A 24,387-nucleotide genomic window follows, 5' to 3' on the forward strand; every position below is an offset into this window, starting at 1 on the left:
AAGAAAGAAGGATGTCTGTCAAAGTTTTTGATGTCATCTCGAATCTCCGCAGGCTGTCCATTTCACCCTTACAAATGCCGCCTAGCCTCTGAGTTCCTCCAGCAGTTTGTCTTTTAGCTCCAGGTTCCAGTATCTGTTGTCCCTTCTCTCTCAGAGGACAGAACTGAGCAAAAGTTGTCTTTGTCCACAGTGTATTGATTCTTTCGGTCAGTCACCGAGTAAACTCAAAGTGAAGTTCAGTAAGCTTTTAGATATAAAGAATTATTTTTGGAGTAATTAACCTCTCAAATGTCTAAAGATGTATCGTGGAGAGCATTTTGACTGGCTGCAACTTCGTCTGGTGTGCTGGGGGGGGGGGGTGCTACTTCGCAGGATTGAAATAAGCTGCAGAAAGTTGTGAACTCAGTCAGCTCCATAACGAGTACTAGCCTCTGGTATCCAGGACATCTTCAAGGACTGATGCCTCAAAAAGGCAGCGTCCCTCAATAGGGACATTTTTTCACTGTTACCATCAGGGCAGAGGTACAGGAGCCTGAAGGCACCCACGCAGCGATTCAGGAACAGCTTCTTCCCCTCTGCCACCCGATTTCTGAAAGGATATTGAACCCATGAATGCAACCTCATTACTTTTTTTCTGCACTATATATAGGCAGCTGTTAGTCTCATGAGACCATGGATTTGTGCCTTGGAAAGTTTCCAGGGCACAGGCCTGGGCAAGGTTGTATGGAAGACCGGCAGTTGCCCATGCTGCAAGTCTCCCCTCTCCATGACACCAATGTTGTCCAAGGGAAGGGCATTAGGACCCATACAGCTTGGCACCAGTGTCGTCGCAGAGCAATGTGTGGTTAAGTGCCTTGCTCAAGGACACAAACGCTGCCTCAGCCAAGGCTCGAGCTAGCGACCTTCAAATCACTAGACGAACGCCTTAACCACTTGGCCACGTGCCAACATACTATTTTTTGTCACTACTTGTTTAATTTAGCTAATATATTTTGTGGTGTTCTGGGAGCGTGATTGACAGCTCTCCTGAGCGTTCCTAGTGGCCAGCGCTACTTATTGTTCTTGTTTTAAAATGCGTTTGTGGTGTGAGTCTCGCTAGAATTACGGTGAGGTGTTCAAGTTCATTTATTTTGGTTCGGGTTAAGCAGTTTTCACTTTTGTGCTTGTGTACCACCCTGATTATAACTGAGATGTGTAATAATCATCTCTCCTGTCTGTATGTGACTGAATTAGTTCTAACCGAGTTATTACGCTCTGTCTGTTGTTGTGTTATGTAATTTACACTTATTATTATGTATTGTAATGTATGGTTACTGCAAAAACCACAAATTTCATGACTCTGCGACACACACAAAATACTGGAGGAACTCAGCAGGTCAGGCAGCATCGATGGAAATGAATAAACAGTTGTCGTTTCAGGCTGAGGCCCTTCATCAGGATTGAGAAGGAAGGAGGAAGGTACCTGAATAAAAAGGTGGGGGGTGGGGGAAAGGGACTGAAATTTCACAATTTATGCGGGTGATATTAAATCTGATTCTGATAATTATTTACTTTTCTCAAGTTCTGACCTCTACCTTCCGCCTGGAGAGGTGGGATTTCTGCCGCGATGTCGTCCACAACCACAGACCTGGACAACATGGAGGTCCAACGACAGTACAACATGAACAGTTGCAGGGAAACCTCCGAGAGCCACCGGGAAGAGGAGCACAGTTCCTCCAAGCTTTTCGAATCCTCGAGGATAAAAGCCCTGGCTGGTATGTTGCGTGGGATTAAATTGAAAATCTCCATAATAAACACAGCAAATCTGATAACTTGGTTTGCCAAGTCCTGATAGTCTGACATCTGTATCATGCATTAATCTAGACAGGGGTTCCCAACCTGGGGTTCACGACTCATTGCTTAATGGTATTGGTCCTTGGCATGAAAAAGGTTGGGGACCCCTGGTTTTGAATGTTAGCTGAGAGTCCGGAATGCAAGTGGCCATGATCCAGACAATGTGTGGATGTGTAACTGGAACCAGGATTTGAGTCTGGAATTGCAAGGTTTTGGGAATTTGGGTACATTTCCAGCTGGATCTGAGGATTAGGGCTTGTGTTTCTTCCACTCATTTTTAAATCACCAGGATCACTGAACAAATGTATTACAGTGCTGTGTAACATGTGGAAAATTTCAATAAGTACAATAAATAAGATGTAGGAGCAGAATTAGGCCATTTGGCCCATCAAGTCTGCTCCATCATTTCATCATGGCTGATCCGTTTTTCTTCTCAGCCCCAATCTCCTGCTTTCTCCCTGTATCCCTTAATGCCCTGGCCAATCAGGAATCGATCAACTTTAGCCTTAAATGTACATAAGGACTTGGCCTCCACAGCTGCCTGTGGCAATAAGTTCCACAGATTCGCCACTTGTTGGCTAAAGAAATGCCTTCTCATCTCCATTCTAAAAGAACGCTGCTCTACTCTGAGGTTGTGCCCTCTGGTCTGAGACCGCCCCCACCATATACAACATCCTCTCCACATCCGCTCTATCGAAGCCTTTCAACATTAGATAGGTTTTGATGAGATCACCCCCCCCCCCCCATTCTTATGAATTCCAGTGAGTACAGGCCCAGAGCAATCAAATGCTCTTCATGTGACAAGCCTTTCAATCCTGGAATGTTTAAGTTGTTGACTGCATGGTCAACCAGTAATTTGGGAAATGTGCTAAACTAGAATTACTACGGTCCCACAGGTGCTGGATTATTGAAATAAAATGCACCCCCACTGTTGGCTCAGAACATACCCTCACCAGTGTGAGCTTACCCAAAAAAAATGCCCTTCCCCCCACCTCCCTTTCAGGTACCTTTCAACTACCCACCAACTAGGCCATGCTCTCTTCTCACTGCTGCCATCAGGAAGAAGGTACAGGAGCCTCAGGATCCACACTGCCAGGTTAAGGAACAGTTATTACCCCTCAACCATCAGGGTCCTGAACCAGAGGGAGTAACTTTACTCGCCTCATCGCTGAACTGTTCCCACAACTTATGAACTCAGTTCCAAGGACCATTCAGCTCATGTTCTCAATATTTATTGCTTACTTATTTATGGAGAGCGAGGCGTCTCCCAGTAGAGGTTGGTTGTAGGGGATCCGCAGCCCGTTCCTTAGTTAGAGCCTTCAGCATTTTGGGCATCGAGGGAAAGAGGAAGAGGAGAGCCATCAGCAGTTCCACCGATGCGGCAGAGAGGGCCTCAAGATGGCTGTGGCTCAAAAGAGGGGAGCCATGGAGTCATAAGTAGCTAGCCATCTGGACACAAGCTGGGGTCTGATCAGCCCTGGCTGGGTCACCTGGAGGAGGCTGTATGATGTTGAAAGACCCAAAACACCCGATGATTCCAGGAACATCACTGGAGATGTGTCCAGAAGCATCAGTAAACGTATGTACACAGATTATCATTATTATTATTATTATTATTATTATTCCTTTCTTTTTGTATTTACACGGTTTGCTGTCTTTTGCACTCCGATTGTCCACCCTGTTGGTACGGGCTTTCATCGATCCCATTATGGCTATTGGATTTATTGAGTATGCCTGCAAGAAAATGAATCTCAGGGTTGTATTTGGTGACATAAATGTACTTTGATAATAAATTTACTTTGAACTTTGAATGTAAGATGCCATCACCTGTTTTGTAAATATTTTCATTCCATGTTGTCGATATTTATTGCTTACACAGTTATTATTATTATTTTCCCTTGTATTTGCAGTTTGTTGTCTTTTGCACACTGTTGGTCCATCCTGTTGGTGTGGGCCATCATTGATTTTACTATGGTTATCGGATTTATTGAATATGCTCATAGGAAGATGTATCACAGGGTTGAATAGGGTGATATATGTACATGTACTTTGATGATAAATTTACTTTGACTTCTGAACACAGGATACCATCACCTCTCTTTGTAAATATCACTGCCATGCAGTAAGAATGCCCTTGGCAAATCTTTCACCCTGCTTGGCAGTGTTAATACTGTGTCGTCCACAAGTATATTACTGTCAGTCCGATGTGTCAATCTCATTACCTGCTCACGTCTTGAAGCCTTTTACCGAGGTGGCAAGAGCCCCTCTCCTGCTGGCACAATTGCCCTTTCAGCAGACATTGTTAGTTGGGGAGGGAAGTTAGCTGCTCAGCAGTATGGTGCAGCCTTTTTGCTCTGGAGGAAACTTTGAAACAATTTTCAGGTCTCAGGGAACTCCTGCGCAAAGATGATTATATCTACAGCTCATTTTTGCGCAGGGGTTTCTCGAGACCTGAAAACTACGTTAGCGTGTTCAATCAATAAGTTGTAGATATAATTATCCAAAAATAATTGTCAATGCTCTTTGCAGTAGAGAATGAATTTTTAGCCAAACTTTCTTGAAAAAAGAGGCAGTTAAGTTTAACTTACCTTTCTTGAAATTAATCTCTTTGTTTCCCTTTCATAAATTTTAAAAACTCATAAGGCAAACATAAATTTCTGTTAACTAACTGGCTTAAGCCAAAATGGGATTAATTTTTCTAAAGGTGGACTTGGTAGATTTAATTTAAATAAAGATTGTAATTTGATTTCAATTAATGCTACTTAGAACATGAAAATTTATTGACAATGTCGAATAGTAAAGTTACTAAAAACCATAAGCCAAGGCAATATGAATAAAAAATATAGCTTAAGACACAATTTTATAAAATATAAAAAAGTGGCATAATAGGTAACTAAATGAGAAGACAACAAAAAATATCAAATTTCACGATACAATTCACTTCTAGCCTAAACAATTCCCCTTTTGCAATGTATATAACAGCAGCAAAGTGGCAGGCCGGCATCTGAGTTGCGACCCATAAAAATTTGGTCCTTAGAATGAAAATTTCCCTCCAGTTTTATACCACACTGGTATAGTTCGTTCGCTCCCATAAGTCAGTCAGCAGCATGTAAGGAGAAGTTGGAGGAGATAATTTGAGGGTGAAGCTGATTTCACAGCCCAGGTTGGGTGAGTCCATTCAATGCTTGGAAAATGCACTTCAAGCCTCTCATCAGCCTACTGCCCTCCCCTCTATGCAATATAGCGTCCAACAATTATCAGCAACTTGTTATCCATAACCAGCCATAGAAATGTCACTTTTAATTTGTGCAGAACTTGTTGATTATTTAGTGAAATTGTTATTAAGTAAAGTGTTTTGCAGTTGCATGGCTAGTCCAGAGGACCAAATGAAAATTGATCCCTTTTGTTAACAGTGTTCATGAGCACAAAATTGCAAGGAAATATGTAAAAGGTCCTGTTCCATGTTGACTGAGGATGGATAATGGGCATTGTCAATATGATGTGCATTGTCGAGATTCATACAGTCCTTAGCAACACACACAAAATGCTGGAGGAACTCGGCAGGTCAGGCAGAATCCATGGAAATGAATAAACAGTCAACATTTCGGGCCGAGACCCTTCTTCAGGATTTGAAAGGAAGGGGATGTGGAGACAGCAGAATAACAAGGGTGAGGGGGACAGGCATAAGGATAGCTAGCGGTGATAGGTGAAGCCAGGTGGGTGGGAAAGGTAAAGGCTGGAGAGGAAGGAATCTGATTGGAGAGGAGAGTGGACCATTGGAAAAAGGGAAGGAGAAGGGAATCCAAGGGGAGGCAAGAGAAGTAGACCAGTGTGAGTAATAGTGGAATAGGGGAGAGGGTCAGAATATTTTTACTGGAAGGAGGAATTGATGTTCATGCCATCAGGTTGGAGGCAACTCAGACGGAATATAAGGTGTTGCTCCTCCACCCTGAGGAGTCCAGCACTGGACACAGTACTCCAAGTGTGGCCTAACCACAGTTTTATAGAGCTACATCATTACCCTCACGACTCTTAAACTCTATCCCTTGACTTATGAAAGCTAACACCCCATAAGCTTTCTTAACTACCCTATCTACCCGTGATGCATTTGCAACCATTAAGCAAGGGGTCCATGGACCCCAGTTGGGAACCCCTGATTTAAGGTGAAGGGGAGGCATGGTGATGAAGTTCAAAGGAGACATGCGGGACTAATATTTTACCTGGAGAGTGATGAGTGCCTGAAATGCACTGCTAAGGATGGTAGAGAAGGCAATAGAGGCATTTAAGAGACTCTTAGGTAGAGTGTACATGAATATACAGAGAATGGAGGGAGATGGACCATACACAGGCAGAAGGGATCAGTATAATTAGGCATCTTTGGTTTAAATAGCTTCTGTATAACACTGAGAGTCAAAGGTCCTGTTCCTGTGCTCTACAGTTCTACATCCCTGTGACAGAGCGGGTCTGCTACAAGTAATTTCATCCTCTTTCTCCCCTCCCATTATCCCTGTTTGGTAGTGCTGACATGCACACACTAGGCTAATGCACAGCAAGGGCACTTTTGTTTGTACTTGCACACCCCAGTTCAGTGGCATTTTTTTGACGCGTCCTGTTTGTTGTTGCTTCTCGTTTCAGGGAACGGACCCGACTCACGGGTGGGGGTGTCTTAAATAGGGTGCCTGTTTGCGGTGGCACGTGCTTCTATACTGACTTCATTTTGGGGGATGGGGTAGAGTGCTGGAAAACGGTTTGTTATTGATCGACTTTTGTTATGTAATGTCATGGAGGTCTTACTGTGGTGAATCTATCTGTGGACAGTTGTGATTGTGAAGAAGGATGTGAAATCCTTTGTTTTGAGTTTTGCGTAATTGTCCAGGCTCCTGGTAACAACTCTCCTGCAGTCCAAAGAATAGACTTATCCCTTTTCTCTAAGAGTAAGGAGATCTTTACTTAAAGGTTTATTTTGCTGTAAGTAGGGAAAGGAGAGAGGGTGTGCGAAGGTGAGGTGTATTACTTCACTCTGTTGTTTAGGAGCTGTAGTCCTAAAGGTCTGGCATTTTCTCTTTTTGTCATTTTCGTTATTTTGCCTTTTTTGCATTGTAAATATTTTGCTCTTTTTCTAATTTTTTTTTAACCTCTGGCACACCATAAACAAATTTGCACTGAATAGGCGATTGTGGCCTGCCTGAACTTTAAAGCTCGCGGCTTTGCAAAAGGTATGTGGCCCCTCACCAAAACCCATAGTGTTACAGTCCTTGAAAGCAGTGCGTTCTGTTGGAGGGTCATTGCTAAATGGGTTGGATGCAGAGCAGTTGTCGAAGTTTTGGGCCCCCATACTCTTTTCCATAGATCCTGCCTGGCCTGCTGAGTTCATCCAGCATTTTGTGTGTGTTGCTCAGATTTCCGGCATCTGTAGATTTTCTCCTGTTTGCGTTGAGATTTGTTCTGCTGTTTCTTTTGATTTAACCCTTTTAGTTTTCCTTTCCTATCAAAAGAAGATGAAAAATGAGAAGACTGAAAAGCTCTTCTATTTTGGAGTATGGTTTATTTGACAGAATGATCGTGCACCTACTCTGGAATCCTTCCAAGGGTCTCAGGCAGATCTTATCACTCAGTGATCCAGATGTGTTGAAGGCGCTCAGTATAGGCTTGGTAGGTTGCACTGCCAGCCCAAAAGCTGGAAGACAGCACCCCCTTCCCCAGCTTCTAGTGGGGTGACGTGACCAGGTTGGGGGCTGTAGTGGGGTGATACAATCAGGAGGATATTGGGACTGAACCAAAGGAGCCTAGGGAGCTGGAACAGTCAGGGCACTGTTTGAGTCAAGGTTGGGTGAAAGGTTGGTGTGGAGAGCATTACGGCTGTGCCACTTGACGGCAAGGAGGAATGAGGCTTGAATTTGGGGTCCCAGTTCCACTGCTGCTGAATCGAAATGTATGACCCAGCAGTCACTGGTGATAAGTGCACGCAGGGAAGCCCATTGCATGTTAGTCACCGATCTCTGAAGGAACATTTTTTGGGGAATGATGTCCTCGCGTGGAGATTGAGTCATAGTCCAGAAACAGGCCCTTCAGCCTATCTCCTCCGTGCTGACCAAGTTGCCCGCCAGATCTTGTCTCATTTACTGGTGTTTGGCCTGTATCTTTTTAAACCCTTTCTATCCGTGTACCTGTCTCCCACATTAAACGAAGTCACACACGGGCATTCTCCATTCAGTGAATTCACCCTAAAAACCGGGTTAAGTCCTGTGGTGATCAGCAAGTGGTGAAGTGGCGAAGTATCCATGGTGCTGGGACTACAAAAAGCAACTGAAGGAGGAGAAGGGTGGTTACTCTTGCCCCCACTGTACCAGAATATTGGATCCGTGGTCCTCTGTTGATCCAGGTCGACTATGGGTGTTGGTGCAACGCAGTTTGAGGCTGATGACACCAATGCGACAGTGGCAGTCTCTTTTGCAAAGGTTGTATCTATAAGTGATCTCAGCTCCGCTGGATCCGTTTTATGGGCCTGCTTTCAGGGATGTTTCCTCGTTTGACTTGAGGTGTTGTTTCAGTGTGTTTCTCCTGGTGCAGTCAGCTGCAAGTTCAATGGTTCAGTTTAATATTGGAGAATGTATACAGTTTACAACCTGCAATTCTTACTCTTCTCAGACGTCCACAAAACAGCAAACCCCAAAGAATGATTGACAGAAACATCAGAACTCCATGCTTCAATGGTTTTAATGGTTCAATTCAATATCAGAGAATGTATATAGCATACAACCTGAAATTCCTACTCTTCTCAGATATCCACAAGACAGCAAACCCCAAAGAATGAATGACAGAAACATCAGAACTCCAAAGCCTCACTACCCCTTCCACATCCATGCAGGAGCAAGAGCATCAACCCTCCCACTCCTCAAGCAATAGTGAAAGACCCCCACGAGACCGTGATCTAGACCATTAAAAAAAAAACTTCACTCTATCCCAACACTTTGGTATCTCAGACAGGCTCTCTCTTTCACTAGCGAGGGAGAGAGGGATGTCGCTCCTACGTCTAATGAGAGCAAGAGACCAGCAGCTCGCTGTTTCGGGGACTGACAGGGTGTCACTCACCATCAAAAACAAGAGGATCACTGGGGTACTGGGGGCTTCTTCCGACAGCAGCGCACACCACCTGCTGCCTCGCTCTTTCAATCTCCTGCGACTTTTCAGTTGGCTACATCGGCGAGGAACTGGCTCGTCTGTTGGGCCACACCTCGAAGATGAGTGCCTTCCAGGCTGCAGCCAGAGATTGAAGCGGTAGGCCGCAAGGCCAATCCGAGAGCACGCTCGTGGAGAACCATAGTTTGAGTTGCAACTGTAAATCACGGACTCCGACAGGACCCCAGCCACCTTGAAAAGAAAGGACACATGAGATAAGAGGAACAACTTGACTTGCAGACGAACTGGAAGAAGTCGCTTTGGTCTGCAAAAACTTCTGGTGCCATCTTTTGCTCCTAGGACTCAACGTTGATGTTCCGTGCCTTCATTCCATTTGTAGACATCCTTGCAGTGAAGTCGTGGGCCGCCAGTGATTCTCTTGCCTGAAGGCAGCTCACCGTGGCGGATATCTTTTGGGATGCAGCCATCCTGCAAGTGGTAGACATGACCCAGCCAGCGCAGTCTACGCTGCCTTAGCAAGCGTACGAATTGGGGAGGCCAGCACAAGAGCGAACCTCACTGTTGGGTACTCTCGTCTCTCCAGGGGATGACCAAGATGTGACAAAAGGCACCTTAAGTGGAAGGTGTTGTGCCTCAGCAAAAATTCATCAGGATATTTCCCGAGACGTTAAGTTTCCTAACCTGGTATAGGAAGAACAATCTCTGCTCGGCTTTCCGAGTGATGACCGTAACATGCTTGTCCCACTTAATTATATTGGGACATTAGGACATGTGGCAATAATAATCTAGTAACAATATCATTATCATTATGTATCGTGTCAAATGATGTTTATTTCTCCAGAGCCTTACTCTGCTAAAATCTGTGTTTGAAATATATTTAATGAGGAAGTCTCTACTCAAAGTTCAAAGAATATTTACTATCAAAGTACGTATATGTCACCATATACAACCCTGAGGTTCATTTTCTTGTGAGTATCCTCAATAAATCCAATAACTGTAATAGAGTTAATGAAAGATCACACCAACAGGGCGGACAACAAACTGTGGAAATACAAAACAAGGGACATGGTAATAATAAATAAACAAACAATAAATATTAAGGGCATGAGAGGAAGAGTCCTTGAAAGTGAGTCCATTGGTTGTGGAGCAGTTCAGTGATGGGGCAAGTGATGTTGAGTGAAGTTACCCCCTTTTGTTCAGGAGCCTGATGATTAAGGGGTAGTAACTGATGCTACCTGAACCTGATGCTGTGGGTCCTGAGGCTCCTGTACCTTCTTTCTGATGGCAGCAGTGAGAAGAGTGTATGCCCTGCCCTGTGTGGTGCAAGTCCCAGATGATGGATGCTGCTTTCCTTGAACAGCGACTCTTGTAGATGTGCTCAACGGTGGGGAGGGCTTTACCCATGATAGATTGGACCGTACTGCTTCCATGAGCAGAGAATTCCACATATCTGGTATTCTCTGGGAAAAGCCATTCGTTCTTACCTCCATCAAAGTCTATTCTCCTGAATCTATGGCTATGTCCCCGCATTCTTGTCTCACCAACCAGTGGGAACAACTTTCCTGCCTCTATCTTACCTAACTTTTTCATAATTTCACGTGTTTCTATGAGATCCTCTCTCGTTCTTCTGAACTCTGGCATGCATTGTCCCTGGCGACTCAATCGCTCCTCGTACTCCAACCGCATAATGTCAGTATTTTAACCGCACCCTCTCTTTGTCTCCTTCTCGCAGACGAGCGTGATGCTGTCCAGAAGAAAACCTTCACCAAGTGGGTGAACTCCCACCTGGCGCGAGTGCTGTGCCAAATCACGGATCTTTACGTCGACCTCCGCGACGGCTGCGCGCTGACCAAATTGCTGGAGGTTCTGTCAGGGGAGCAGCTGGTACGTTGACATTCACGAAGGGTCTCAGTCTTAAACTTTGACTATTTCCCTCCACAGATGCCTCCTGTCTTGCTGTTCCTCCACACTTTGTGTGTGTTTTGCTGTAGATATCCAGCATCTGCAGCCTCTCTTGTGTTGGATGTTAAGCATCACTTGACACTTGGCCAGTGTGCCTTGAGTGAGTGGACCTCAGTCCAGGACAGGTTGAGGTGTCAGGTGTAAAGGCTGATTTATACTTCTGTGTCAACTGGATGCCGTAACCTACGCAAGTGGCCTACGTGCATTGTGAGCATTTCTACTTGTGCGTTGGTGTGTCTGCTTCGCTCTGCAATTCGTGCACGTCACGCATGCGCACACACCTGCCCGCGCAACGCTTCATGGTCATGGTAGTCTTTCTCGGGGTAAACAAGTTTAAAGCGAGCGTCCTTTCTCTTAAAAGCAAAATGTGTCCTCCATAATTTTGGAGGTCTGTAGAGCTTTATGGAAAGCATTGCAGCCAGAGTTCCTTCCCTGCCCTTCAGTCGCCCAATGAGAAGCTATTGCAGCCTAGGAGGAAATACGATACTACCAAGCGGACCAATCACAGTTGTTGCGGTCTGCATTGCCGCGGCGCGCAGTTACATTTTGGGAGAGGTGCGGGTCAGGCTACGACGTAGGGATCCGCGTCGGCTCTGCGTAGGGTGCGTGGTGACGCCGTACCTACGGTGTCAATTTGACGCAGAAGTATAAGTCAGCCTTTAGGGTTGATCCAGTGTTGCCTATCCAACTGGATAAAGTCGTCATCGTAGATGGGTGGGGTTGACTGACATTCATGTAACATAGAAATGTGCAGCATATAACAGGCCCTTCGGCCCACAATGTTGTGTTGACCATGTAACCTACTCTAGAGACTGCCTAGAATTTCCCTAGTGCATAGGCATAGTCCTCTATTTTTCTAAGCTCCATGTACCTATCTAAGAGGCTCTTAAAAGACCCTATTGTATCCACATTCAGCATCACTGCATTGCCGGTAGTGACGTCCATGACATCCCCTCAGTACCCGTTTCAGCCCCGGGAAAAAGCCTCTGGCTATCCACATGATCAATGCCCCTCATCATCTTGTACACCTCTATCAGGTCACCTCTCATCCTCCGTCGCTCCAGGGAGAAAAGGCCGAGTACACTCAACCTATTCTCATAAGGTACGCCCTCCAATCCAGGCAACATCCTTGTAAATCTCCTCTGCACTGCCTCTATCGTATCCACATCCTTCCTGTAGTGAGGTGACCAGAACTGAACACAGTACTCCAAGTGGGTTCCGAACAAGGTCTTACATAGCTGTAACATTACCCCACGGCTCTTGAACTCAATCCCATGGTTGATAAAGGCCAACACACCATACACCTTCTCAACAACACTGTCAACCTGCACAGCAGCTTTCAGTGTCCTATGGACACAGAACCCAAGATCTCTCAGATCCACCACGCTGCCAAGAGTCTTACCATTAATATTATATTCAGTCGTCAGGAAGACAGAATACACAAGGGGGCATAATTTTAAGGTGCTTGGAAGTAGGTACGGGGGGGGGGGGATGTCAGAGGTAAGTGTTTCACGCAGAGAGTGGTGGGTGCGTGGAATGCACAGCCAGTGACGGTGGTAGAGGCGGATACAATAGGGTCTTTTAAGAGACTCTTAGATAGGTACACGGAGCTTAGAAACACAGAGGGCTAGGCAGTAGGGAAATTCTAGGCTGTTTCTGGAGTAGGCCATTTCAGCCCTGGGAAAACACCTCTGGCTATCCACATGATCAATGCCTCTCATCATCTTATACACCTCTATCAGGTCACCTCTCATCCTCCATCGCTCCAAGGAGAAAAGGCCAAGTACGCTCAACCTATTCTCATAAGGCAAGCCCTTCAATCTATTCCTCTTTCCCTTGCGCAGCCCAAGCCGACCCGGGGCCGGATGCGGATTCACTCCCTGGAGAACGTGGACAAGGCCCTCCAGTTCCTGAAGGAGCAGCGGGTCCACCTGGAGAACGTCGGCTCCCACGACATTGTGGATGGGAACCACCGCCTCACGCTCGGCCTCATCTGGACTATCATCCTGCGGTTTCAGGTGCGGAGTTCGCAACAGAGCCACCGCCGATGGTTCTGAATGGGTCATCTTGGGTGGCATGGAAGGGTCTCTGATACCTTACACGGTTTGAGCGAGAGGTGAGGGGAAAGCTCTTGAGGACGGCCCAAAGATCTGTGCTGAGAAGAAGGGTGTTTGAGAGACTTGAAAGGTGCTGGTGGATGTCACTGTGGAGGGGCGCTGGACCTTTGGAAAAGTTTCAAGGTCACAATAAATTTATTGTTAAAGTATGTGCAGCCCTTTCACTGGGACTCGTGTACCGCTTGTCTTGTTAGCTAACTCTGCTAACACCCGCGTGACTCGGCAGTGAGAAGGTTACCTTACAGAACCAAAATTCATCTAGGGTCAGTATGACTTGGGGTTCAATCAAACTGGAAGGTCAGGATGTTCCAGTTAAGGAATGCTGATTGTAGCAAATGCTGTGTAAATCCTACACTTACACAATTATTGGTTGCCAAGAATTGATGGATTGTATGCCAGTATAAAATTACAAAGAAAGTATGTTTACCAATTTTCATCTTTATCAAACAATTAATAGGAAAAGAAAGAAAAAAATAAATAAAAGGGCCCATTACAGCTAAGCAGTAAACGTTGCACATAAACGTTGGAGCTCGTTTCTTTTGTAGCTGGGTTTATCACTTTACTCACGGCGCTGAATTCCCATCACCAACCACAGGTAGAACTTTCTCTTCTCCATCTCACAAAGCGCTCTTTGCAGTAGGGTCTCCCCTTTAGATGGGATTCACCCCAAGCGTTTCCCTGGTTCTCTTCTCTGTCCACCTCCCTCCAAAAGACCACAAACCAGCTTACTGTTCTCCAGAAATCTCATCCCACCTGGCTCTGTAGAATCTTCTCTTGCATCCCACTGGGCAGAAAGTTACAGCACGTGCCCAGACGGCCCTGATTGGCTGACAGAACATTCCTAAGTCGGGCAACGTGGCCGAAGCCAAAACACTCTTGCTTGCAGGGCACACGGTTTTTACAGGAAACTGCTAAAATAAAATTACCTCACAGCATAGCAGTAGAAATCTTACCCAGGGCATTATATTTATATATGTTACCGTATGCTGTATTGAGATTCATTTTCTTGCAGATGTTTACAGAGATGTAAAGAAGTGTAATAGAATTTATGAAAAATGATACAAAAACAAAGACTGACAAACAGTTGGGTCCTGGTAGGTTGAGGGAGGGGGTGGGTAAAGGTTTGGTGGTTGGAGCTACTGGAGTAGAAGGACTTGTGAATGAAGGGCTAATGACCAAGGAGGGAGTGGGAGAGGAGATGTGTTTTGCTTTCTTACCCCTGGGATGAAGGTTGGAAAGTGACTTCATACCTAACGAGGGGAGTTCTCATTGAAACCTACCAACTGATGAAAGGCCTGGATGGAGTGGACATGCGTGTTACTGCTTGTTATGCCATGGTGTTTAGGGCAGCAATGTGGGTCCTCCATCTCTGGCAGTGTTCAGGACTTCCTTCACCATGTGGGTAGCTTCCTCTCTGTTTTCACTACTGTCAGTCATGCAAGTCCTGGGCTGAGACTCAGGAATAACATCAAACTCAGGTGTGGGATTGTTGTTTCAATAACAGTGTTGTTTCACCAGTCAGGGTTGTTAGCCCTGAGCTGAACCCCCGAACCTGGTGGACCACTCTTGGTCTGACCTCTACCCTTTGACCTGTTTGGCATGGGTGACCTTACCAAGAGCCAAAGCACAAAGCCCTGACTCCAGCCAGCATTGCTCTCCGGATCATTGAGGCAGGCATGCCTCCAAACCCTACAACGAGGTGACCTTTCCCCTCACCACCTCCTCCCACTGTAGGGTATCAGAGACCCTTCCATTCTAACTGAGGTGACCCACTCACAGTGGTCCTCTTGGAGGGAAACGGATGTGCAGAGGATGTTTCAATTTGTGGGAGAGTCAAGGACTGGAAGGCACAGTCTCAGAGTAAAAGAACTTCCCTTTAGAAAAGATACAAGAATGAATTTCCTTGGCCAGTGCAATCGGCGGAATTCATTGCCACAGATGGCTGTGGAGACCAAATCATTGGGAATGTTAAAGAGGACATTGATCAGTTCTTGATTATATAACCATATAACAATTACAGCATGGAAACAGGCCATCTGGGAGAATGGGAGAATGGATCAGTTCATGATAAAATGGCGGAGCAGACTCGATGGGCCGAATGGCCGACTTCTGCTCCTTTGTCTTAAGGCCTTATGGTCTTATCTCGGCCCTTCTAGTCCGTGCCGAACGCTTACTCTCACCTAGTCCCATCTACCTGCAATCAGCCCATAACCCTCCATTCCTTTCCTGTCCATATACCTATCCAATTTCTTTTAAAATGACAACATCGAACCTGCCTCTACTGCTTCTACTGGAAGCTCGTTCCACACAGCTACCACTCTCTGAGTAAAGAAGTTCCCCCTCATGTTACCCCTAAACTTTTGCCCCTTAACTCTCAACTCATGTCCTCTTGTTTGAATCTCCCCTACTCTCAATGGAAAAAGCCTATCCACGTCAACTCCATCTATCCCCCTCATAATTTTAAATACCATTATCAAGTCCCCCCTTCAACCTTCTACGCTCCAAAGAATAAAGACCAAACTTGTTCAACCTTTCTCTGTAACTTAGGTGCTGAAACCCAGGTAACATTCTAGTAAATATCCTCTGTACTCTCTCTATTTTGTTGATATCTTTCCTATAATTCAGTGACCAGAATTAGTCAGGGTGTCAAAGGTGATGGGGAGAAAGTGGGAGAATAGGGGTGAGAGGGAAAAATAAATCAGTCATGACGGAATCGTGGAGTAAGCTCGATGGGCCAAAATGCCTTCATCTGCTCCTGTTTCTTGCTGAGGTAAAGAAGGAATCCTGGATTAACTTTGTTGCCTTTTTGTCCTATGGATTAGATACAGGTGATCAAAATTGAAACGGAAGATAATCGTGAGACCCGGTCGGCCAAAGACGCTCTGCTGCTGTGGTGTCAGATGAAGACGACAGGGTGAGTGCTCGGAGGGTGGGGTGTATCAGACCACTTCGTGAGCCTCGAAAGTCATTGGGAGGTTGGGAACCCCCCTTCATTTCTGCCACGATGTTTCTGACAGAGGCTTCCCTGATCATTATGGTTGGTGCTGTGCCCACCAATTTCTTACCTGTGCACCCCCAGAGTTGGGTGTGTGTGGATTGATTGGTGACCACCAGACAATGCCATTCAGGAGTTTGACCTGAATTGGAGGTTGTGTGGCTATGGCTGGGCAGTGGGAATTGTCATTATGATTAATTTTGTGGCATTAACCAATAAATAGTCTGCTTGTACACAGTATGAATGTCCACAGGGAATTATTGTTATTGTTCCTTTTCACACCTTGCATCAGGCGACATTTTTGCCATTTCCCGAGTATTTGACTTTTTTTTTTATAATGCTGAGTTGCTAGCTCGATGCTCAAACCAGCACAGGTGAAAAATGTGCAAGGAGCTGGCTGGATTCGAACTCGGGACCATTTGTTTCAAAATCCGGTGCTGATACCACTACACCACAGGGTGAGGAATGTGACTGCTTAATGTAGCATTTGTGTGCACTGTACATATGCGATCTTCGCTGTGCAGGGTGCAATGTGCTTGGCCTCCCCATTCCTCCTAACGATTGCTCACACAGGCCCATCTGTGCTTCTGATGGCAGAGAGGACGTTGTTCCTATGCTCAAGGTTTTAAGGATGGCTTCTTCCCCTCTGCTATCAGATTTCTGAAAGGTCCCTGAACATAAGACTTAGGAGCAGAATTAGGCCATTTGGTCCATTGAGTCTGCTCTGCCATTCAATCATGGCTGACCCCTTTTCCCCCTCATCAGCCTTCTCTCCGTAACCTTCGATGCCATGTCCAATCAAGAACCTATCAAGCTCTGCCTTAAATACACCCAAAGACCTGGCCTCCACAGCTGCCTGTGGTAATAATTTCCACAAATTCACCACCTTCTGGCTAAAGAGTACAGTCGACGTTTTGGGCCGAGACCCTTCGGCAGGACTGGAGAAAAACGCCAAAGAGTAGATTTAAGAGGTGGGGGGAGGGGGAGAGAGAAACACAAGGGTGACAGGCGAAACCTAAAGGGGAGGGATGAAGTAAATGGCTGGAAGTTGTTTGGCGAAAGAGATACAGGGCTGGAGAAGGGGTGAGTCTGATAGAAGAGGACGAAAGGCCATGGAAGAAAGAAAAGAGGGAGGAGCACAGGAGGGAGGTGATGGACGGGCAAGAAGATAAGGTGAGAGAGGGGTAAGAGGGATGGGGAGTGGTGAAGGGTGGGGGGGGTATTAGTGGACGTTCGAGAAATTGATGTACATGCCATCAGGTTGGAGGCTATGCAGACGGAATATAAGGTGTTGTTCCTCCAACCTAAGTGTGGCCTCATCATGACAGTGGAAGAAGCCATGGATGGACATACCAGAATTGAGATGAGAAATGGAATTAAAATGGGTGGCCTCTGGGATATCCCACTTTTTCTGTCAAGCTGTCTCCCAATCTACGTCAGTTCTCACCAACGTACAGGAGGCCATACTGGGAGCATCAGACACAGTATATGACCCCAACAACCTCACAGGTGAAGTAACACCTCACCTAGAAGGACTGTTTGGGGCTCTAAATAGTAATGAAGAGGAGGTGTAGGGGCAGGTGTGGCATTTGTTCCGCTTGCAAGGATAAGTCAGTGCTGATAAGCCTGATTCTGATACGGGTCTCTATTATGGACTGAGAGTGGGAAGGGGGCAGGGAGAGGGGAATCATCATTGGGAAAGAGGGGAGCAGGAAGTATTAGAGAGACATTTTGCAATGATCAATAAACCAATAGTTTGGAATCAATTAACGTTGCATGGTGTCTCAGGGTTGGGTGTGTCTGTACATGCCCCTGATAATCCTCTGCCACCCATCCCACACCCCTCCTGCAGCACTAAACCCTGCCATTCCCAACAACCTTTGCTCCCACTAACTTTACATACTAGCTCTCCACTGCATGTTGACAATTACACAATGGTGCAAAAGTTTTAGGCACTTTAACTGTATATATGACTTTTGTAAATATAAGACTTTTGCACGGTACTGTAGATGGCAGTGATAATAGACCAGCAATCTATCGCAATGCAATGTGTACCTAGGTGCCAGTTCCTGTTGGTTACATTGGCATGGATGTACTCTGTGTTGCCTAGGTCCTTGGTGAGGGATAAGCCCTTGCCTGGCATGTGTACTTGGCTTGGCAATGGTTAATGGGAACCCCAAGCTTGCTTCCATAAGATTCTCTTTCACGGAGACATCAGCTAGTGGTGACTGTCTCTCAGGACAGTACACCCCATCCACCTCCTCACAATACCTGACCGTGCCCGTTCCTGGATATCCTAACGACGGAAGTCACAATTGCCGCACCTACTGCAATCAGTACCCAATCCCACTGGGCATCTTATCCCAAGGACCATAAAAAACAGATTTTTTCTCCCTAAAATAAAAAAAATGTAGGAAGTGCAGCATCTATGGAAGGAGAAATTGTAATTGCTTCAAGTCCATTGTTTAAAAGGGGGAAAGAGAGTGAGGTTCAATTGGAGCATGCGGTGGGAAGTTTGAAGTGCAGAATACTTTTCCCATCTCACCGCCGTTGCTGATTAAGTTTGTCTTTTCAGCCACCAAGTAAAATCTTGGCCTAAGTATTTCTGATTTCTCGTTGACAGATATCCTGGCGTGAACATCCAGAACTTCACCAGCAGCTGGAGGGACGGACTTGCATTTAATGCGCTTATCCACAAGCACAGGTGTGGGGCACGGGGGCGGGTGGCTGGTTTGTTGGGGCCTATGCCATTGGGGTTTGAGGGCTGGGAGCTGGTTCCTTGAGCCTTGGAATTTGGGTTTGACGTTTTCTGGGTTCAGGGTTCTGGGGCTTGCAGCCGGTCATGCAGTCATCCCCCTGAGTCCAAACCCCAGAACCTAGAACCCAGAGACTGAGCTTTGGACTGGTGTTGGTGCTTGGACTAATTCTTGAGCTGAGGCTTGGGTCAGGGTTGAGTCTCTGGGGACTGGTGTTCGGATTGTTGAAATCATAGGAACATTGCAATCTGGAAGGAGATCAGATTGTATCTGACCCGTCCAAAAAAAAAAGAGCTGCCCATTTGTAATCACAGCTTACACCAGTGGGTGCAGAGTCCTGCAGCTTTCAACTCCGTACACATCCGAGTGACGCAATGTGGAGTGGATTTCTAACCACAAAATATTCTGCAGATGCTGGGGTCAAAGCACCACGCACAAAACGCTGGAGGAACTCAGCAGGCCCTGAAACGTTGACTGATCGTTTCCATGGATGCTGCCCGACCTGCTGAGTTCCTCCTGCGTGTTGGAGTGGATCTCTGCCTCTCAAAGCTTAAACCAACGTCCTCACCTATCCTCCAATTCCAACATTACTTCAAATCACGAGAGGGCACTGTTTTAAGGTGCTTGGAAGTAGGTACAGAGGGGATGTCGGGGTAAGTTTTTTACGCAGAGAGTGGTGAGTGCATGGAATGGGTCGCCAGCGACCATGGTGGAGGTGGGTACGATAGGGTCTTTTAAGAGACTCCTGGGATAGGTACATGGAGCTTAGAAAAATAGAAGAGTATGGAAATTTCTAAAGTAAGTACATGTCCGACACAGCATTGTGGCCCAAAGGGCTTGTATTGTGCTGTAGGTTTTCAATGTTATACAGTATGTTCACAGTCTGGTTTTGGAGTGACTGTTAAGGGAAATTTAGCCCCTAATTGCCCTGCCAGGGCTCAAGGCAGATACATATGGAACATTTTAGAAACTCTTAGACAGGCACATAGGTGATAAATGGATGGCTAGGTCAGCGGGTAGGTTAGTGGGGTGGAGATACATTTCTACCAAAGGAGGTGTAAGTCACTCCTTCCCTCCGCAAGCCTGCAGGACACCCTTGGGCAAGGTGTAGCACCTGCTTAGCTGCCTCGATCAGGTCACATAAAGCCATGGGGAGCAGGTGGTGGATGGTCGTACGAGCAGCCGGTGCAGATCACAAGTCCTGGTTATGTGACCACTGACACCAGGCAGACAATCTCTGAAGAGTTTTGATAATGGCTGGGGGAAGGGGGTGTCACTTGTCTTGTAAAGACACTGCCCAGAAGAAGGCAATAGCAAACTACCTGTGTAGAAAAACTTGCCAAGAACAGCCATGGTCACAGAAAGGTTATGATCACCCATGTCAAATGGCATGGCACAAAATGAACGAATGATGAAGGAGAGGAGGGTTAGATTGATAGTAGAGTGAGCGATAAGGTTGGCACAATATCGTGGCCCAAAGGGCCTGTAATGTGCTGTCGTGTTCTGTTCTGTGTTCCAATCGTTTTCATATTTCACTTAAAACTGCCCTCACTTTCTTCATTCCAAAGTAATCAATCCCAGACTGCACAATCTAAACTCAGTAACAATATTCCAAAATCTCTGAGGCCGGCATAGTGGTGTAGTGGTTAGCACAACGCTTTACAGTACAGGCGACCCGGGTTCAATTCCTGTCGCTGCCTGTGAGGAGTTCTTACCTTTTCCCAGTGACCGTGTGGGTTCCCTCCGGGTGCTCTGGTTTCCTCCCACGGTCCGAAGGCATTGGTCATTGTAAATTGTCCCGTGATTAGGGTAGGGTTAAAACGGGGGCTTGCTGGGCAGTGTGGCTTGAAGGGGCCAGAGGGCCTGTTCTGCATTGTATCTCAATAAATAAGTCAATCACTCATCTCCAATGCAGACACATCATTCTGATAATGATGAGTCCACAACTCGACAGAGTGCTCAAGCTGAATAGAATTCTAGTTTAGTCTGCCTGCTCTTGGATGCTGTGCATCAGCTAATAAATAGAAACATCCTGTGTGCTTTTTAATATCACCTTATCGACTTGACTTTCCACCTTTAAGGATCTGTGTACATACACTTTGAAGTTCCCCTATTCAAAGATTCAAAGTACATCTAGTATCAAAGTATGGATGCAGAATACCACTCTGATATTTGTCCTCCTATAGGCAGCCACAAAACAAAGAAACACCAGGGAACTCGATCAGGAAAACACTAAACACCCAACGCGCAAAAAAAAAAAAGAACAAATTGCGTAAGTGGACAACACATAGAATATCAAACATCAAAGAGTAGTGTTCATTTTAGATCAGTTCAGTGCCACACAACTAGCCCCATTGCAGGTCGCATTGCAAAGCGTTCTTTGCTGAAGCACCCCAGACCGATCAAATCGCTCAAAACCAGTGGAATAAAAGAGTAACCAGAATCCAGGAACACATGCAACATGAGCCTGAAAGTCCCCCGAATTGTGTCCACAACCTCTCCAATCGGTCCTTGCAATGTGGACCGCAAGACTCCTGCAATTTCCACTGACAGCAGCCAACGGGAGGGAAAGGAAGAATGGTCAAACGCAGGGAGATGGCGCTGAACACCGGGCTGTCTTCCGCCCTTGTCCTCATCTACTTCAATTTTGCTCAATGCCTCAGTTGGAGAAAGGCATTGGAATCAATCGTGAGCTCGCGCCCCATCTCCAGGCTCCCATATCATTCAACATTGCGGCAGGCAGTTGTGGAGGCTAAGTCTGTATGTATATTTAAGGCGGAGGTAGATAGATTCTTGATTGGTCGGGGTATGAAGGGATGGGGGGAGAGAGGTCAGGAGACTGGGGCTGAGAGGAGAAATGGATGAGCCATGATGAAACGGTGGAGCAGACTCAAAGGGCCAAATGGCTCAGTTCTGCTCCTGTGTCTTCTAGTCTTTTGATCCAATATCCCCTCTGAATCTGCAAACTTCGTAGTTGACTATTATGAGAAAAAGTTTCTTTATCAATGGTTCAATTTAGTATTAGGGAATGTATCAAGTATATAACCTTATTCTTCGCAGACATCCACAAAACAGAGGGAAAAGCCCGAAGAATGAATGGCAGATAAACGTTGGAACCCCAAAGCCTCCATCCCCCTCCCACGCACAAGCACCAGCAAAAGCATTAACTTCTCTACCCAGCCTATATTTTTATATACCATAGGCTGCCCTCTCTCACCACTTCCTCTGTTCTCAGAGAAACAAAACCAGTAGAAGTTGGATAATGGGGAAGAGGTATAGCGGGACCTGAGGAAGACCTTTTCACCCGGAGGGTGGCTGAAATCTGGAACAGTCACCCCGAGAGGATGGTGGAGGCAGAGACCCTCACAACTCAAGGATCCAGAGGAGAACTTGGTGAAACGTACAAGATCCTCTGTGATTGGGACAGAGCGCATGTGGAGAGCATGCCTCTTCTTGTGGTTGTATCTGGAACTACAGGTTACAGTTGATAAACAAAGGGGTTCTCAAGACAGATCAGACCATGTTCTTGCTCCCAGTGATGGAGAGTGTTTGGAACTCCTAAAAGGATTAAGTAAACAGAATGTTTTAAAGGCAGAAACAGATTCTCAATGAGCAAGGGGGTTGTAGCAGTTCCTTGAACAAACCAGCATTGCTTGGGTACTAAGTACAGTGGGGGCAAGTGGGTTTTAACCCTGTAAGACACACTGTCCAATTCCAATAACAAAGTTCCAAAGTCTAAGAATACATTCGATCTTTAATTAAGAAATGAGCAAAGAAACTATCTTGATGGGATAAATCCCACAAAAGTTAGTGGATACCGCCCAGTACATTACAGGTAAAGCCCTCCCAACCATTGAGCACATCTACATGAAACGTTGCCTAGAAAAGCAGCATCCATCATCAAACATCTTCACCAAGGCCATGCTCTTTTCTCACTGCTGCCATCAGGTAGAATATACAAGTGCCTCAGGACTCTCACCACCTAGTTCAAGAACAGTTACCACTCCTCAACTATCAGGCTCTTGAACAAAAGAGGACAACTACATTCACTTGCCCATCCATTGAGATATTCCCACAACTGGTGGTCTCACTTTAAAGACACTTTATCTTGTTATTTCACATTCTCGTTATTTATTACTATTTATTTACGTTTGGATTTGCACAGTTTGTTGTCTTCTGCACTCTGGTTGATCTTTCAGTGATCCTGTTATAGTTACTATTCTATAGATTTGCTGAGTATGCTCACAGGAAAATGAATCTCAGAGTTGTATGTGGTGACATACATATACTCTGATAATAACAATTTACTTTGAACTTTGAAGCTAATAAAACTAGTGATATAACAAAATAAACAGTCATAGTTATTAAATGCACTTAAGCCAAGTGTTCTTAAATATATTCAAGAAAATTCAAACGTATTTAACCTATTCAAGCGATTTTAAATGTGTTTAAGCTTTCATTGGCAGCTAACAGAAAAGATATCACCCCCTAGCTCACTCCCTTAACTCAACACAAAACCAGACTGGCCCCCAAAGACAAAAGATAAACTCTTTGCTTCTAAAACGCCCCACCCACATGACTAATTGCCCATAATAAACGTGCAACACAAACTACAACACAGATAGAAAATAGATATGTGGCTCCTACAGGGATGAAAGTTTATAGCAAAGTTGAGGTTACATTCAAATCAGCTGGGATCTTATTAAATAGTTGAACACCCCAGACTGGGTGATCTACTCCTGTTTGCTTATAACATCTCCAGTTCCATAACCCTGCCTCCTCTACTGATCCTAGGTTCCATCTTCCCTGTCGTCCTGTTATCTCCGTAACTCTGAATCTCGGCAGACCTCCGGGATTTGTGATGTTTGCATGTTTGACCCTTTCAGGCAAGATCTTATTGACTTCAGCAAGCTGCAGAAGTCCAACTCGACCTTCAACCTCCAGCAGGCATTCAGTGTGGCTGAGCAGAGACTGGGTGTTGCCAAGCTGCTCGATCCTGAAGGTACGACCCCAGTATCCCGCTTTAACCTCTTCCCTGGGTGAGGGTCTGTGTTGCGTTGCTGATCTGTGGTGTGGTGTGCTGTAGACTGTGCGGGTGATGCTGCATTGTCCAACCAAGCTATAGGTTACCCATTGGCAGTAAATACCAGTTCCACATGTCCGAAAATCCATGCTGAACCTGTCCTGGGAGTGTGTGATGGGGCAGTGTAGAGGGAGAGTCACTCTGTATCTAACCTGTGCTGTCCCTGTCCTGGGAGTGTGTGATGGGACAGTGTAGAGGGAGCTTCACTCAGTATCTAACATGTGCTGACCCTGCCCTGGGAGTGTGCGATGGGACGGTGTAGAGGGAGCTTCACTGTGTATCTAACCCGTGCTGTCCCTGCCCTGGGAGTGTGTGATGGGACAGTGTAGAGGGAGCTTCATTCTGTATCTAACTTGTGCTGTCCCTGCCCTAGGAGTGTGTGATGGGACAGTGTAGAGGTAGAGTCACTGTGTATCTAACCCGTGCTGTCCCTGCCCTGGGAGTGTGTGATGGGACAGTGTAGAGGGAGCTTCATTCTGTATCTAACTTGTGCTGTCCCTG

The 24,387-nt window shown here is 45.9% G+C and overlaps 1 protein-coding gene across 1 annotated transcript in view; it reads left to right on the forward strand.

The window, feature by feature from the left end:
- The first annotated feature begins 867 nt into the window (after positions 1 to 867).
- The window catches only part of LOC140203799 (spectrin beta chain, non-erythrocytic 1), a 202,318-nt gene continuing 178,798 nt past the window's right edge, over positions 868 to 24,387 (forward strand). The window contains exons 1-7 of the mRNA XM_072269879.1: positions 868 to 1,458; positions 1,562 to 1,754; positions 10,706 to 10,857; positions 12,780 to 12,953; positions 15,875 to 15,966; positions 18,671 to 18,751; positions 23,690 to 23,805. Coding sequence (XP_072125980.1) covers positions 1,607 to 1,754; positions 10,706 to 10,857; positions 12,780 to 12,953; positions 15,875 to 15,966; positions 18,671 to 18,751; positions 23,690 to 23,805 — 763 coding nt within the window. The 5' untranslated portion in view covers positions 868 to 1,458; positions 1,562 to 1,606. The remainder of the gene's footprint in view (positions 1,459 to 1,561; positions 1,755 to 10,705; positions 10,858 to 12,779; positions 12,954 to 15,874; positions 15,967 to 18,670; positions 18,752 to 23,689; positions 23,806 to 24,387) is intronic.

This window comes from Mobula birostris, chromosome 10, assembly GCF_030028105.1.
Source record: "Mobula birostris isolate sMobBir1 chromosome 10, sMobBir1.hap1, whole genome shotgun sequence".
In the NCBI taxonomy this organism is placed as follows: Eukaryota; Metazoa; Chordata; class Chondrichthyes; order Myliobatiformes; family Myliobatidae; genus Mobula; species Mobula birostris.